This window comes from Nannobrachium achirus, assembly GCF_963921795.1.
Source record: "Nannobrachium achirus genome assembly, chromosome: 20".
Taxonomy (NCBI): Eukaryota; Metazoa; Chordata; class Actinopteri; order Myctophiformes; family Myctophidae; genus Nannobrachium; species Nannobrachium achirus.
Genome location: NC_137827.1, coordinates 36,839,420 through 36,854,497, shown reverse-complemented (window position 1 = coordinate 36,854,497; position 15,078 = coordinate 36,839,420). Strand labels below are relative to the sequence as shown.

Here is a 15,078-nt window from a genome sequence, read left to right as displayed (position 1 = left end):
GGCGTTTCTCATTGGCTAACATGAAGGCCTGCATGTGCTATTCAATCTGACGCAAGCCTCTGTACCAGTGGCGTAGTGGAAAAAGTACTCAAATGTTTAAGTATTGATACTGCAATATAGAAATACCTTGGCATCAAAATGTTGGCCTATACATAAAGTATCCTCATTATGCAGAATGTTCAAGTTCAAGTTTTCAGTGTAATCTTTTGTTGTTGTTGAAAATAGCAGATCTAAGCTCACAAATATGGGATTTGGCTATTTTCAAATGGTGGAAGTGGTTAATGTATATTTTGAATTAATAATCCAAATCTATAAAGTAACTAAAGTTTTCAAATAACTGTAGTGGTAAAAGTACAATATTTAATTGTCTCTGAGATGGAGGAAATGCTAGTCCATCAAAAGTGTACTTATAAGTACAGTACTTGAGTAATTGTACTTAGTTTTACGCCACTGGTAAACGCTCAAGTTCATCATCTCATGAATATTAAGTGGATTTGATGACATAATAGGCTAAGACCAGCCCTGGCACTCAGCATCAGCATTATAGCAAGGTCTGGCGGAGCTTTCATCAGACTTTTACCGGCCAACGGACGGGTGGTGGTGGATAACTTTTGTGTTTTGGGCAACGGAAGATTGGGCAATAGAAACCGATCTGAAAGAGAAATATGGCTTTGAGAGGATCACTACTTCGTGTTCTCAGGACACAGCTCGACCACAACTGCCAACAACGCAGAGCACAATCTGTGGCAATTATTGGCGCTCCATTCTCTAAAGGCCAGGTAGGATAATACAGTAATAACGCTGTTATTAACAAATCTAAGAACATGTGGTATGATCTATCTTTTATACAGTCTATGGGTATGATATAGCCTAGCACTAGGACTAAGCTAAATGCCAAGCTTCTTATTGTCTGATATAAATGCCATTAAGCTACATTATTTAGCTATATATTCAAAGTTTATATATTATTTTTTTTACAGAAAAGGAGAGGCGTGGAACATGGTCCCAAAGCCATCCGAGATGCGGGTCTGATTGAACGGCTTTCAAATTTAGGTGAGTGAAGATGCGAGCTGGGTGATGATGCGTGTACCCGGTGACATGATTATGTAACAGTGGATGAACTTGACTGATCCCTCTTAAATGGTACCGTACCGCCGGTTTAAACTTCACCATTAGGCTATAGTATGATACATCATTAGGGAACAGCATGTTAACATGCGAATGAAACGGTGTTGCTCTCAGACAGATGATTTAAGCGCTCTATGAGAATGAGCCACATGTGTTCAAGTTCAAAAACTCATCGCTGAGCCGCATGGAGGGAGGCACCCAGGGAGCAGGAAAGGATTCCCACCCATTGTCGTCATTGCGGTCAGAGCCATAATCCACTGCGTCTACTGTAACAGTGTGACTGCATGGGGGAACGCCTACGCATTGTAGCCCGCTGTCTGCGATGTACAGTTTAACGGCTTTGTACTGTAGTCTACTTGAAAGATGATACGCCGGTCGGAACTTTACAAGTCTTTATTTGGGATGAATGACTCACCCTCGGAGTATTGAAAGAAACTCCACACCTCGTCAGTCATTGAAAGGAACACTAACAAGAAACGGTCTTATTTACGCTGCCTGTTCCCCGTCTAAACCAGTAGCCCTGGCCCCAGGCACAGGTTAAAATAAATGTGTGTCAGTGTGTGTGTGTGTGTGTGTGTGTGTGTGTGTGTGTGTGTGTGAGATATATATAGACCTATATATAGAGATATAGAAATTGTAGATTGGTAGATTATAATCTATTAATTAAAAAAAATAAAATAAAAAAAAAATATATATATATATATATATATATATATATATATATATAGGTCTATATATATATATATATATATATATATATATATATATATATATATATATAGAGATTATAATCTACCAATAAAGATAGATAGGGAAGGCAGCCACACTGCACACATGTACCCATGTAACCTGGAATGTGCAAGTCATTTTTTGCAAGATGATCCTTGCGGCATTTTGTCTCAGTCATACCGTACCATCAGATAAACATCTTATGTTGCGCAACACCATCTCCCACTTTCGTCCTATTTGCCTACAGCAAATCCTATAGATCCTGATTCAAGATGTCTTTTCCTTACGTATGTTGAACCTTTGTTGCTACAGTACAAAGCGGGCAATTTACATAGTAGACATATTCACAAGGAGGTAGACTATTTGTCTAAACCAGTGGTTCTCAAACTTCTTCATGTCAAGGACCTGAAAATGTAGCCTGAAAATGTTTCTATAATGTTCCAAATGTTATACGATCTAGAAGTTTGTATCGGGCATTTTCAAATAGCTGATGTAGGCCTATATAGGGTTACAGTGGTTAAATCGTTTTTTAAATTATATTAACTCATTTTGCTGGGGGTCCCTGGAACCCCCTCAAGGACCCCCAGACCCTACTTTGAGAACCACTGGGCTAAACAACAGATTGAATCTGAGGACAGTGAAAAAGGTGTCATGCCTAAAATAGCTGATTAGGGTGAGAAGCTATATTTGTAAGGACACTTAGTATTACATAATGTCACTGACAGGAACAAGATTAACACTTTTTTCTTTTTCCCTAAATGGTTTAGCTCTCTGCTGACCACTCAGGCACTGTTTAGTCAATAATACCATTTTATTATAACATGGGAGTATTAGCGGCAATATTTAGCCTAATCAACATAAGCACCAATGACTCCTCATGTTTATTTGGCCAAATTATTAAAGACTAAAACAAAAGCTATTGTTTGTGTATTTTATGTTAGTCAACAATATAGTTTCAGTTTAAAAAAAATAAAAAATAATCCAAGTCATTGGATGAGTGACTCATGCTGCTCAGCCTGAGTCTCAACTTGAGTCAATGAACCAATGAAAGACTTGCACCAACACTATAGTTAATGTTGAAGGGGAAGCAACAGCATACATTTTGTTTTAGTGAAACACAAAAAGTGGAAAGTCCCAATTTCTAGGCACATGAACACACAAAAGGCTTAAACATGCAGACAACTTGGCAACTTGTTTCAAGGTACACAACTCTTCCCCAGGCAGCAATCCCCTAATTTTAGCATTTAAGCTGGAAACCAGGTTTAAATCTGGGGTTGAAGAGGAAGGATACAGACTAGTACATACTGTAGTTCAACTTTAATTGATACAGACCACATCTCTACCACACCTGCTTGTGCTTAAGTAGTCATGATTACATGATTACCTTGCACATTGAAGATGTCAATATATCTTTTAGCACTATTTTAATGCTAATAGTCATTTTGTAGGGGAAGGTGTAATTGATTAAGATCTCATTTCGGAAAGGAATCTTAAAGTTTATGTTCTATCTTCTACTTTCAAATACAAAATGAAAGGACCTGTAAAAATGTAATGACGTTGGAAGATACGTGTAGTAGGGTGTTTGTCATCTTCCTGGTGGCCTTTTGCCCTGTTTGGCACCAGTGAGGAAAGATATTCAATGTCAGGTATCATTGCTGCCATGCCATTACACGAGCAGTTGCCAATGTATGAAACTGAATCTTCAACAAGTAAAATACCATCCCCCTTACAGCATATCCATCTGTTCCCCTATCTAGAGATGGAGGTCAACTAACCACTTGAACTCAGCATCCTTATTCTGGGGGGAAAATTCACCAAAAATACTGTAGATCTACAAAATCAATCTATCAATCAATGAATCTATTTTTGGAGAAGAGATTTGTTAGAGTTATAACTGATTTTGTTCATATCACAGAGTCCTACTTTTAATTACTTAAAACGATGGCCTCCTTGAATCAGCAATAACATTAATTCTGAAAGTCAATCTGATCGAGCGGTAGTAGAACACAAAGATTTTACTGGCCTTAATTGTACAACATATGCTCAAATTTGCATTAAGCCATGGGCTATTCCTGTCCCGCCTACGAATGGTGTAAAGAGTTACCAAGGTTCCCCGAATCCCCTTACACCAGCAGAGTAACTCTACACCATCAGGGCTCACATTGCCAGACGTGGCCCCAATATCGCATCACTTGTTCACCCCAATGCACCGTGCCCTAAAACTAGGTGGATATTTTTCGGTGTTTATTCCCTCCATGCATTTAGCATGAGCCAGTCTGCCCTGGTAAGGCTGAAACCTGAGCACATCTGGGAAATGGGACTAATGGAAAGTGCTCCGTCACCAATGTTCCACTGGCGTTTAATGACTCAGCCTCATCAATCACCGAAATGGAGAAACTGACCGGAGGGAATAATCTAGGTTATTCGCTGTTTGGAAGGTTCATCTTGAGATCCATTGGGCAGTATAAAGACTGCTACTTTCTTCTGTTTGTGGCAGGATGGCCTTATAGTTAGGGAGATCCTCTCATAACTGGAAAAGATGGAGCCCCATAACAACAAATTTGTCCCTGTCAACTTGCAAGTAATATTATGTAATACCCTTACTTATGTAACTAACCAGCACTTTATAATCATTGTATGTCTCTCTGGAGCTTCAGGTAAAATATATTAACTACCAAATGTAAAGCACCTGACTTCATGGCAGTTTTCCTGTTTTGTCAGAATACCCTGTGCACGACTTTGGCGACCTCAACTTCCATCACCCGGAACAGGATGAGACCTTCATGCATGTGCCCTTCCCTCGCACTGTTGGCAGGGCCAATAAGCTCCTTTCAGGTGCTGTTAGCAGTGCTGTCGGGGCTGGACACACTTGTGTCATGCTTGGAGGTGACCACAGGTAAATGAGAAGCTGCTGTTTCATTTGTCTCCAGAAGTGCAGAATTTAAGAAGTAATTGTGCTACATGTATCATATACATAGGGCCCTATCTTGCCTTATCCCTTATGCCTAAACCTTATGCCATATTTTACTATTTTAAAGAACATTTTAAAATAGTTCAACTAGCCGATCTACATCGACACGCTGTGAGCTTGTAAATTGGCTATTTGAAATATTTTAAAATGGGTACGATTATCAGCTGTCACACCTACGAGCCCCCCTCTGTGATGTATTGTTTATCTCTTTATTTTTTCAATCAAATGTTTAGTTATAGTTTTAGTTTGTTGTTTTTAATTTAGTTCAGTCTTTCAGTTTCTCCCCAGTTTATTCCCCCCATGTTTGTATAGTCATATCTTAGTTTGGTCATATCTTCACCTCAACCTTGTATCAGTAAATATTCCAATTTCAATTTCTGTTCATAGCCTGGCTATAGGATCAGTGGATGGCCATGCTCAGCAGTGTCCTGACCTGGGTCTCATCTGGGTTGATGCCCATGCAGATGTGAATACTCCAACGACCTCACCCTCAGGGAACCTCCATGGACAGTCTGTGGCATTTCTGCTCAAAGAGCTGCAAGATAAGGTGAGAGAGAGGACACAGTCAGTCTGCACTAATAATAAACTGGAGGCACACTATCTACAGTTCCCTCTCCCCTCCACAAGGACACAACAGTAGCAGTAATAATAATGATTGACTGTTTTTCTATTCAAATGAGGAATGGAACAAAGATTATGGCGATTGATAGTAGTTCATTCCCTCTGTCTTACATTGTTTATCCAATCCTTCATTCACAGATGCCAGACATCCCTGGCTTCTCGTGGATGAAGCCTTTCCTCTCGTCCAGGGACCTGGTCTACATTGGTCTGAGGGATGTTGACCCCGGCGAGCAGTAAGTGTGCATCACATTGATGAGCTGCTCTCACCGAGAGACCTGCTTTAGAATGAGATGTTAGATGAAAAGAAGCTGATACCAAGTAGTTGCTGATATGAGTGCATTTTGCCTGTTGTAGTTTCATCCTGAAGAACCTGGGTATTCAGTACTTCACCATGAGGGACATTGACAGGATTGGCATTCAGAGGGTCATGGAAGTTACTCTTGATCATCTTCTGTCAAGGTAAACATTTTGGAAAACATTATTGTGTTTTGTTACTATTTAATAGAACCCCATGACATATCGGTTTGGTTGATATAAAGGCCATTATTTGACTGTTTTTGACAACATCTCAACGCTTTCTCTATTTTCCTGAACAGAAAACAGAGGCCGATCCATTTGAGCTTTGACATTGATGCATTCGACCCATCTTTGGCTCCTGCCACAGGGACACCAGTGAATGGAGGTCTGACCTACAGGGAGGGAATCTACATCACAGAAGAAATTCATAACACAGGTAAGGAGGGGGCAAACACCTGTGAGAACCATTTTTCTAAGATTCCTCTTTGTGTATTATTTAAACGGTACTTTATCATTTGTAATTCTTCAGAATATCACTGCACTGTTTCATCTACTATACAGTGCACGCTGCATTGTAGGACACAAGATTACCAAAAAAGTGATATCTGTGGCATATTGCACCTTACATTCAAGCTAACGGTCCTTGTTTTCAATAGAGGTCAATGTAGAGTCTGACACAAGTATGTGTGGATGTGATTGTGTTGATGTGCAGGCCTGTTGTCGGTTATGGACTTGGTGGAAGTGAACCCAGTTCTGGCGGCCAACCCCGAGGCAGTGGAGGCTACCGCAACACTAGCAGTTGATGTCATTGCATCTTCCTTGGGACAAACGAGAGAAGGCGCTCACATGCAAGTCCACGAGATCCCACCTGCTAAACACGACACAGAGCAGCTCTGCATCTGAGAAACAGAAAGCAAGATGAGCTTCTAAGGACTTTTATGGATATCACCACTGAGCATTCCACAATCTTGAAAACAGACTGCAATTTATCTGTAGCTGGAATTGTGGAGTTGTGGGTCTGTTTATTTTTCTAGCATCTTTTTTTCCTGTACTGTATTATGTATTACTGCGATATGTCCAATGGTCAAAAACATATGAATTCATAAATGCCCAACTAAAGGGCTTTAAAGTTAGTTTTCATCACTACTACTGAGGCAAACACTTTTTGACCTGACAGAAAACTTCCATCATAATATTTTGCTGTGGATTTTATTTAATTAATTTAAATTAAATAGCAATGTTACGGTATTTAAGTTCAGCATCACTGATATATGATGTAAATTAAGTGTTACTAAAACCACTGTGGCAGCACATTATCTGGTGTGCTTTGGCTTACAAGGAGATTGTGAGGCTGGATCTTCTGTGCATGTGTTTTGGCTCATTATGAGGCTGCCTCATAGGTATGACAACTGTTTTTTGAAAACATGTCCATTGTCTTGCTAGGGATGACATTCTCTTCCATTTTTCTACAGAGAAGAAATGTTATTTTCATCAAGCAACGTCAACAAAGTATAAATTGGGCTTTAAGTGGCTGTGCCAGTTGAATTGTACTGTAGTTATGTGTTTGCACTTTTGGACCAGCTATGGTTCTATATTTTTCATCGTCTTTTTTGTATTTTGACAATGACCCTATGTGTATTTACTAATTATGATTCTTACTGTTTAGAGCAGTATTAACTTAGGATTGAAACAATCTAATACATTTGCCTTTGATGTGACCACACATGACTAGTGTTTAAAATAAAAACATATTTTGATCACGTCATTTCTGTGTGTAAATTTACCTTTTTGCGATGCCCCGTTATCCTTATTTATCATCTCAAGTATAAGTTTTGACCAAAATGCCATTCATTTGACATCTATTTGTACAAAATAGAGGCTATCTGTAATATGCATTTTCAATTGGTTTATTAGCCAATTAGAAATCTATATCAAATGCAGATCATGAGGTACTTGCTACCTATTATGGAAAGTTGTATAAAGAGGGAGACAAGCCTCATAAAAAGAAAAGATTGAACGCTTTTTATAATTAAATCAAAATAAGAAAACTTTCCTTGACCAAGAAAGTTAGCACTCAGCCCAGTGGTTTGCGAGATTAGGCACAGACACACACACACACACACCCTTTTTTAAATGGCTCATAGCTTTGGCTATTCTAAAAAGCATTGGCTTTTTAGAATGTTGCCCATTGCAATCATGAGGTAAAGCCCACTCCCCACCATTCAAACAAGTGACACAAACAAAACCCACCACACAAGGACGGTGGGGGAAAAAAGTGGCCAGAGTAGTAAATGTGTGTTTAAAAAAAAGAAAAAATAGCCATATTACCTACTATGTCAGGTGTGTGAGCATTAATTCAGGTGCAACTTGTAGATGTTGATAGCCAGCATATGGCCAGACCTAAACAACAGCAGTTCTGTAACAGATGTTTTTTTTCCCCCTTTTCTTTTTTGCCTGTTCTGGAATATCAAATTAAACAAAATGCTTTTAAGGGTTAACTTTAATACAGTGTAGGTAATTGGAATCATAATTTTCAACAGTTTTAACATGTTCATATTATACAGTGATGTCACAGTTCAAAATATTGCATCAGACTGTGTGAGTGAGGAGTTTCCATATTATACAGTGATGTCACAGTACAAAATATTGCATCAGACTGTGTGAGGAGTTTCCATGCCTGTTTTCTTATTCATACTTTTCTTTGTTTGGCAGCTGTGGATTCAAGTCTCAGTACTCATAATTGGCGGGTACCTTTAGCCATTTGAACCATAGCATCTCTATTCTGGGCTGAACATTCATCAAAATAGCTGATCTACAAGGTCAATGTGTCGCTATGGACTATTATTGGTGAAGAGACTTGTAGAGGCCCTCTACCAGAGGGAAATACTAATGGTCCTAGTGCAGAGCCCAGGGGACCACAGTCAACTAAATATGTATGGTTTAAGTGGTTATGAAGTCACAATATTGATAAATGGAATTATTTGGCTCATGGACACAATATTGAGATGCAGTGCAACCCATTATACAGTGCATATAAAAAGCCTACTGTCACCCCTGTTAAAACGGCAGGTTCTTGTGAGGGAAACGTTTCCTAGAATCAAATTCAACTTAAAAAGAAACTGGAGGAAGACAATAACGTGCAAAGCACAAACTATTGCTTTGATTTTATTACAGCAGATGGCAGACTGTTTTGTTTAGAGTGAGTGTGTGCCTGTGTGTGCGTGTGTGGGGGGGGGGGAACAATGTGGAAGCAAAAAGCTTCCGCATTGCCAACCATCACTTCCTGCAGCTTCTTTAATGTTGTTGTTAAGACTCTTGGCATCCTCCTTGACCAGCTTTCTATCATCTTTCCATCTATATTGGAGGGACGTTTTGTTTTTTGGTCATGTATTTTACACTATATGGTTGTGCTCTCAACATCCTGTTCATGCTCACTGTAATTCACTGTAATTGATGACAGGTGTATACAACTATTTAACAGTTTGAATGTAACTGGCTGATTCTGAGAACCGGAACACAACCACATCTCCAATTACAATTATGCAACCATTTTATATAGACCAGTTCATTGCTGTTTATACATCACAAAAACATGCCATTTTAACAGAGATGTGTAGATCTTCCAATGTAAAAAATAGATTCAATTGAAATCAAATAGTTCGGTACTACAAACATAAAGTACGTCATCACATTGACTGCTTATAATAAGACAAAGGTAAAATGCATTTCAATCACAGCCCCAAGTTGAGAAGTCATAAACTGTTTGTCAAAGCTGCCCAAGTATCAAAGAATAGAGGACACATTTCAAAAGCATTGGCTCCTGTACAATTCCTCACTGGGGAATGTGAGGATAATTTACTATTCTCCAACCTATATTTATACTCCTTCATGGAACTTGCTCTGGACTGAGCAGAATCTAGTACCCGTCTTGAGAACCTTCTGTATTTCTAGTGGGCCACACCACAGGAGAGGCAATGCAAGTCTAATAAAACAGAGTGATTCAAACAGTTGATTAAAATGTCAGTCAGGTGTACCTCTACTCATGGAGCAGATTCATCACTAGGATATTTGCCCTGGTGACCCCATTAAGACCAAGTCATCTTGTTGTTCTCACATGCAGTCCCAGTATGAAACAGTTTGTTTGATGCTGGAGGACAGCATTTGTGGAACTGGTTAGTCTTTGAAGTGAGACCAGGAAAGGAAAGGCTTTGCCTGGTTGTCTGTTGCCCTCAGATGGTGCATGTTGTTCATTTTCTGAAGAACTTAAGGTAGATCACAGCACCCAGTATGGCAAGCTCCATTATAATGATGACAGCTAGCAGCAGCTTGTTGGTCATTAACCTTCAAGAGAATAATAAAGGTGGACATTAGGAAGAGGATGTGGTAGAGAGACAACAGCACCTTAAGCATGAACTTCTGAGAAAACTGAATACTGGTGTTTACATATATACCGGTAGTATAACTAGAACTTACCGTCGGGACATGGCTCGCAGGACCTTCCGGCTTTTACTAAGATTCTCTCCAGTGTGGACCAGCTACAAAGGAACAAAACACAGAACGAAAAGGTGATAATGCCATTCCATCCATTGGCATATGAGCAGACCCATTGTGCCTCAGGTTATGGAAAAGAGCCTATTGTTTTGCCACCCCCTTGTGACTCGATCAATTAAGGGTGATTTATACCTTGTTACATGACCACATCATATGACAGAAATCATATTTTTTGTCGTATGACAAAGGAATAAACCTTGTTGTGAAACCTACGTAGACACAGCATTACCAACATTATGTCATGCCCTCTTTGGCTCTCTTCTGTTCATGGGAGCATAAAGCAAATCTTCCATAAATCACCAAATAACTCACTCTGTTTCTCGTGCGGTCCAACTGTTCTCTCTGGTCTCCCAGCTCCTCAATGATGTCAACGCCTATTTGGTCTGTCTCAGCAGCAATACGCTGGCTTCGCTCAATGCTTTGCGTGGCGTTGTTTAGAGAATCTGTGCCCTGGAGCAGCAAGCCTCTCTGTGACTGCAAGTGTGTCTGAATGAGGTGGGGTGGGACAAATCATAATATAAAATATATCAGAAACATAAAGTTTGATTTGGTCAATGAACCTACTGAAAACCAGAGGAGGAATCCACAAGGCACCAGTGACTGATGAAATCACAAAGTTCACTTTCACTATTTTAACAGCCAACTCTAGTTAAAGAATATAATAGGATAATTGATTGAGGTGTGTTTACCTGCTTAACACATATGGTGCCAACCCCGAGTTTCCCGAGTTTGTATTGGTACTACCGCTGTGCCAACCCCGAGTTTCCCGAGTTTGGGCCGTTTTTGGAAAAAAAAAAAATCTTTTTTCAATTTTTTTTTTTCAATTTTCTTTTTTGGACCTCCAGAAATGTATTAGGCATGATCGCGATCGCGAAATTGCATGTTTAACCCCCATACCAACTCATTCTTTCAAACATGGCAGCCATGTTTGTTTACATCTGAAGAAAACATAATGGCTGATAAATCATGAATGCCTGAACGGATTTCCAAGCGGATTTTTTTGTTTGAAAGCTGTGAACAGCATCTACACACGTGGTGCATCATCTAGGCAGGGGCGTGCACTTTTTACACAATTGCACAATTACATGGAAGTCTATGGTAACCATGGCAACGCGAGACATTGAAGAGAAAAAATCTTTGCAACATAAGTGTTAAGTGGTCAGAATGATCAAATACATGCAAATACAGGAAAATGTGACAGCAGGTACAGAATATCCTAATAGCTAGTCTGCACATGTTTGAATCGTTTCTATTCAAGTCTTCCAAAAGAATGTAATTCATAGTTAATTTGGACCCACCATTTCTTTCAGTGTTTACCAGGAATACGTTAAAGAAACCTGCTCATAGTAACCCACGGGTTAAACACTCCCCACACTCACACTGTGTTCGTTTTGGGATGAATAGATGCCCAGGTGGCCAGCTCCTGCCCCTGGCCGTGGCCCTGGATCTGTGCTTTTTAACTCTCTCTGTAGTTTGCCCAAGTCTCTGCGATATAGGCGAATCTTTGTGACCATTCCATTTCGAAAGGCGGAGGGCGCAGAATGCAACTCTTGCTCCATTCCTTGTAACTGTGGACAAACAATAATATTATGTAAGCTCATCACCACACACAACTTATGAGGGATGTTTATGCAATAGCCAACAGGTTATTGTTGATACTTACTGTACACTATAAGCTGAATGTTAACCATACCTGTTATACAGTAAATGCAGTGATACAATGATGCAGAAATAAGATAAGAGAAAACAGGACAAACGAAGATTTCTGTTATGATTATGAGGTTGAACTCCCGTTGGGTCAACTGAGGTTAGGGTTAGGGTTAAGGTTCGGTTTAGGCATAGTTTTACTGAGGTTAGGGTTAGGCATAAAAGGTATCTATCTATCTAGTTTTACTGAGGCTAGGGTTAAGGTTAGGTTTAGGTGGTCGAACCAAAGGGAGTTCGACCTAATGACATGTTACCTATAAAAAGTCCTGATAACAGAAACTGCAGACATGGAAACAAACAAACTCCTCAATCTTTACTAATTCCTAGAAAGCGTAACCCCCAATAAATGACTTTGTTCATTGTTATTATGAAACCTCTTTACATAACACACAGACACACACATGCACAACACCAGAGTGAGCTCCACTGATCTCGTTAAAGCCAGATTCTGCACAAACATGGGGTTAAATTCATTATGCAACCAAAATGTGGAAAACCCTACCCTAGAGGTTGGCACTATAGGTCTCGGAGGCCCTTGGTACAAGTCAAGTTCTACTTGCCCAAAAGTCATGCCCACTTGCCCCAAAAAGTACATCAAAATAATGTTAAATCCAATCGATAACTGTCGATTAAATCTGAATGAGTGCAACTGCTACTTGTAGCATTATTTGTTCTTTCATGAATAGCCAATAATATTTAATAAAGACGGTTGCTTCCCCATTCAAACGCACTTGCCCGTTGAGCAGCCTGGAAGCAAACTCCACTTGCCTGACATTTTTATTTACTTGCCACGGGCAGTCGGGCAACCAATGCACCGTTTACCATAAAAGTGTGATTACCCTCCTTCAAAACCGCCTCAAGACAGCAACTGGTCCTAGAAAAGTCATCTAAATATTATCTTGACACCACAAATGAACCCACTCCCCAATTGCTTTTGTTAATTTATTGCTATGTGAGTACCTGTTGGTAACCTGACTGCGCCAGATGATAGCAGCAGTGCGTTTGCCTGGCTGCATACCGCTCTACCTACGCACTACTGCCACCATCTGACGCAAGTCAGGTAACCTGTTGGTGATTTATTGTATGTCTTGATGAATTGAATACATAGGATCACAATGTAAACAACAAGCCCTTATCACTTTTTGTATTATCCTTTTAGCATCATTGTAGGCCTATAATGTACCACTGTAATGTTCTGCAAACTGTTTAAGCATTCAATCAATCAATCAAGAGGGACTTGCCACTTCTTCGGCCTCTCCATGCCTTTCATCGAAGGTTCTCACCAATCTCTTCTTCTCCTCTGCAAATACGAGATCATGGGGACATCACGTTAGCTTAGCATACACAGAACGTTATTAATTATTATGCTGGCATAGTGTTATACACTAGCCTAGTAAACTTGACTCCTCCCATCTGACAGGAAGAGTCTGGTTTACAAGGCTATTATTACACAGAAACACCACCTTAAATGTTATATTACACTGTTTACACAGACATTACTTATAATATTAGCTTAGTGTAAAATTACACAGACATATATTTTTAATGTTAGTTTGACTGATTGAATACTTTATTAGAAGTTTGGATAGGAAAAGGTACAGGTCAATATAGTTCACTGATACATGGTCAACTAAAAGGATAAACACCACAAGAAAGCTTTTGGGCTTGTTTAAATTGGGGTCCCTTTTTAACTCATACTCAGACATACAACATTAAAACACAGAAAAATAAAACCGTACTATGCAAAGAATATCATCATAAGACAGTCAAAAAAATAAATAAAAAAATAAATGGTATTTACAGTAGAAAGGTCAAGTTGCAGCCACCTGTAAATGACTTTACAGAGCGGATTTAAAGGAGGGCATGGGGTTTTACACTCCTTTAAGACTGTAGATAGGGCATACAACATGTTTGCAACATAGCAGGGGAACAAATTTGACCCTTTGTTTGAGCAAAATCTGGGTTAGACGTGATCATTTGTGGCTCTGCATCTGGTGTTGTAATTATGTGTGGACATCCTTGACGTTTTGGAAGTATTTTGCCAGGTCCATGACCATGGGTATTAGTGGTGTAGGATATCTTGTACACCAGGCCCATTGCAAGATGCTGTACTCTGACTGTCAACTATACTGTACCATGATCCAACCCACACTTACAAAATGATCAGGGGTAAGGTGAGCCCGATCTGGAAGATTAAGCAGTAGCCTAATAATCAAACAAATTGGTTTGTTTTAGGCTGTTTGGAGCCTTGTTTTTAAGGCATTTGAGGCACTGTGGACTGCACAGTCGAAGTAGGGTTAAGTTGTATCACAACACATACATCATTTCGAGAAGCGCTAGACATTATATATTTTTATACACATATTTAACTACAAGTTTACCTCCGTAACATTTCACAGCTTTCTCCGGCATCAGCTTGAGCTCTTCATACAGTGACTTGTATATTTCGTGCAACTTCTCAAATTCTTCCGAAGACATTTTGCATTCACTGGAGATACGATACGAGTCACGACCCTTGATGAATACGCTCTCTTCGGTACAGGTCTAGTGTCTGTCTGTTGAAGCTTCCAACACTAATAATATCAGTTCGTCGGTATTAGATACACTTTCGTTGATAAATAAAATACCATAATCCTGACCATAATTAGTAACTCGGGACTCTCTTCTTCCGCAAACTGGTCCTCGTGATCCGTGTTGTTGACATCAGGGCGTTTGTGCCTATAAACAGGGAGGTTGGTAATAATGTTTTTCATGGTACAAAATCGATTTTTGTAAAACGTATATATATATTTATGTAAATACAAACGATGGAAGTAAAGATAAACACTGTTTGTGTAAAATATTATTGTTGAACTATATGGCCTTCTTTTATATGCAGGCACAAAACTGGACAGCTTTCACTGGTGCATTCTGGTAAATGTAGGTTTGGCAGATGGTTCTCTGAGGGGAAATTATTTATCAGCTAAGCTTTGTAATGTAGTTTCTATCCAACAAATCAATAATTCTTCATCTAAAGCCTACACCATAATTATATATCAGGCCTTGGCGATTGAGTCTGTTTACTTTAAAGTAAG

General features: G+C 39.4%; 2 protein-coding genes across 2 annotated transcripts; one reads left to right on the top strand and one right to left on the bottom strand.

The window, feature by feature from the left end:
- Nucleotides 1–665: 665 nt before the first annotated feature.
- arg2 (arginase 2) lies at nt 666–6,649 on the top strand (the record flags this gene model as incomplete). The annotated part of the gene is made up of 8 exons (XM_080750787.1): nt 666–779; nt 981–1,053; nt 4,579–4,753; nt 5,216–5,375; nt 5,588–5,682; nt 5,804–5,908; nt 6,046–6,182; nt 6,459–6,649. 8 exons carry the CDS (start codon nt 666–668, stop codon nt 6,647–6,649), a joined length of 1,050 nt encoding a protein of 349 aa, XP_080606913.1.
- Nucleotides 6,650–8,269: 1,620 nt separating this feature from the next.
- Nucleotides 8,270–14,671, bottom strand: vti1b (vesicle transport through interaction with t-SNAREs 1B). The gene is made up of 6 exons (XM_080750154.1): nt 14,386–14,671; nt 13,246–13,304; nt 11,677–11,865; nt 10,610–10,783; nt 10,220–10,281; nt 8,270–10,087 (listed from the first exon to the last, which is right to left on the bottom strand). Exons 1-6 carry the CDS (start codon nt 14,480–14,482, stop codon nt 9,994–9,996), a joined length of 675 nt encoding a protein of 224 aa, XP_080606280.1. The 5' UTR covers nt 14,483–14,671; the 3' UTR covers nt 8,270–9,993.
- Between the last annotated feature and the right edge of the window lie 407 nt (nt 14,672–15,078).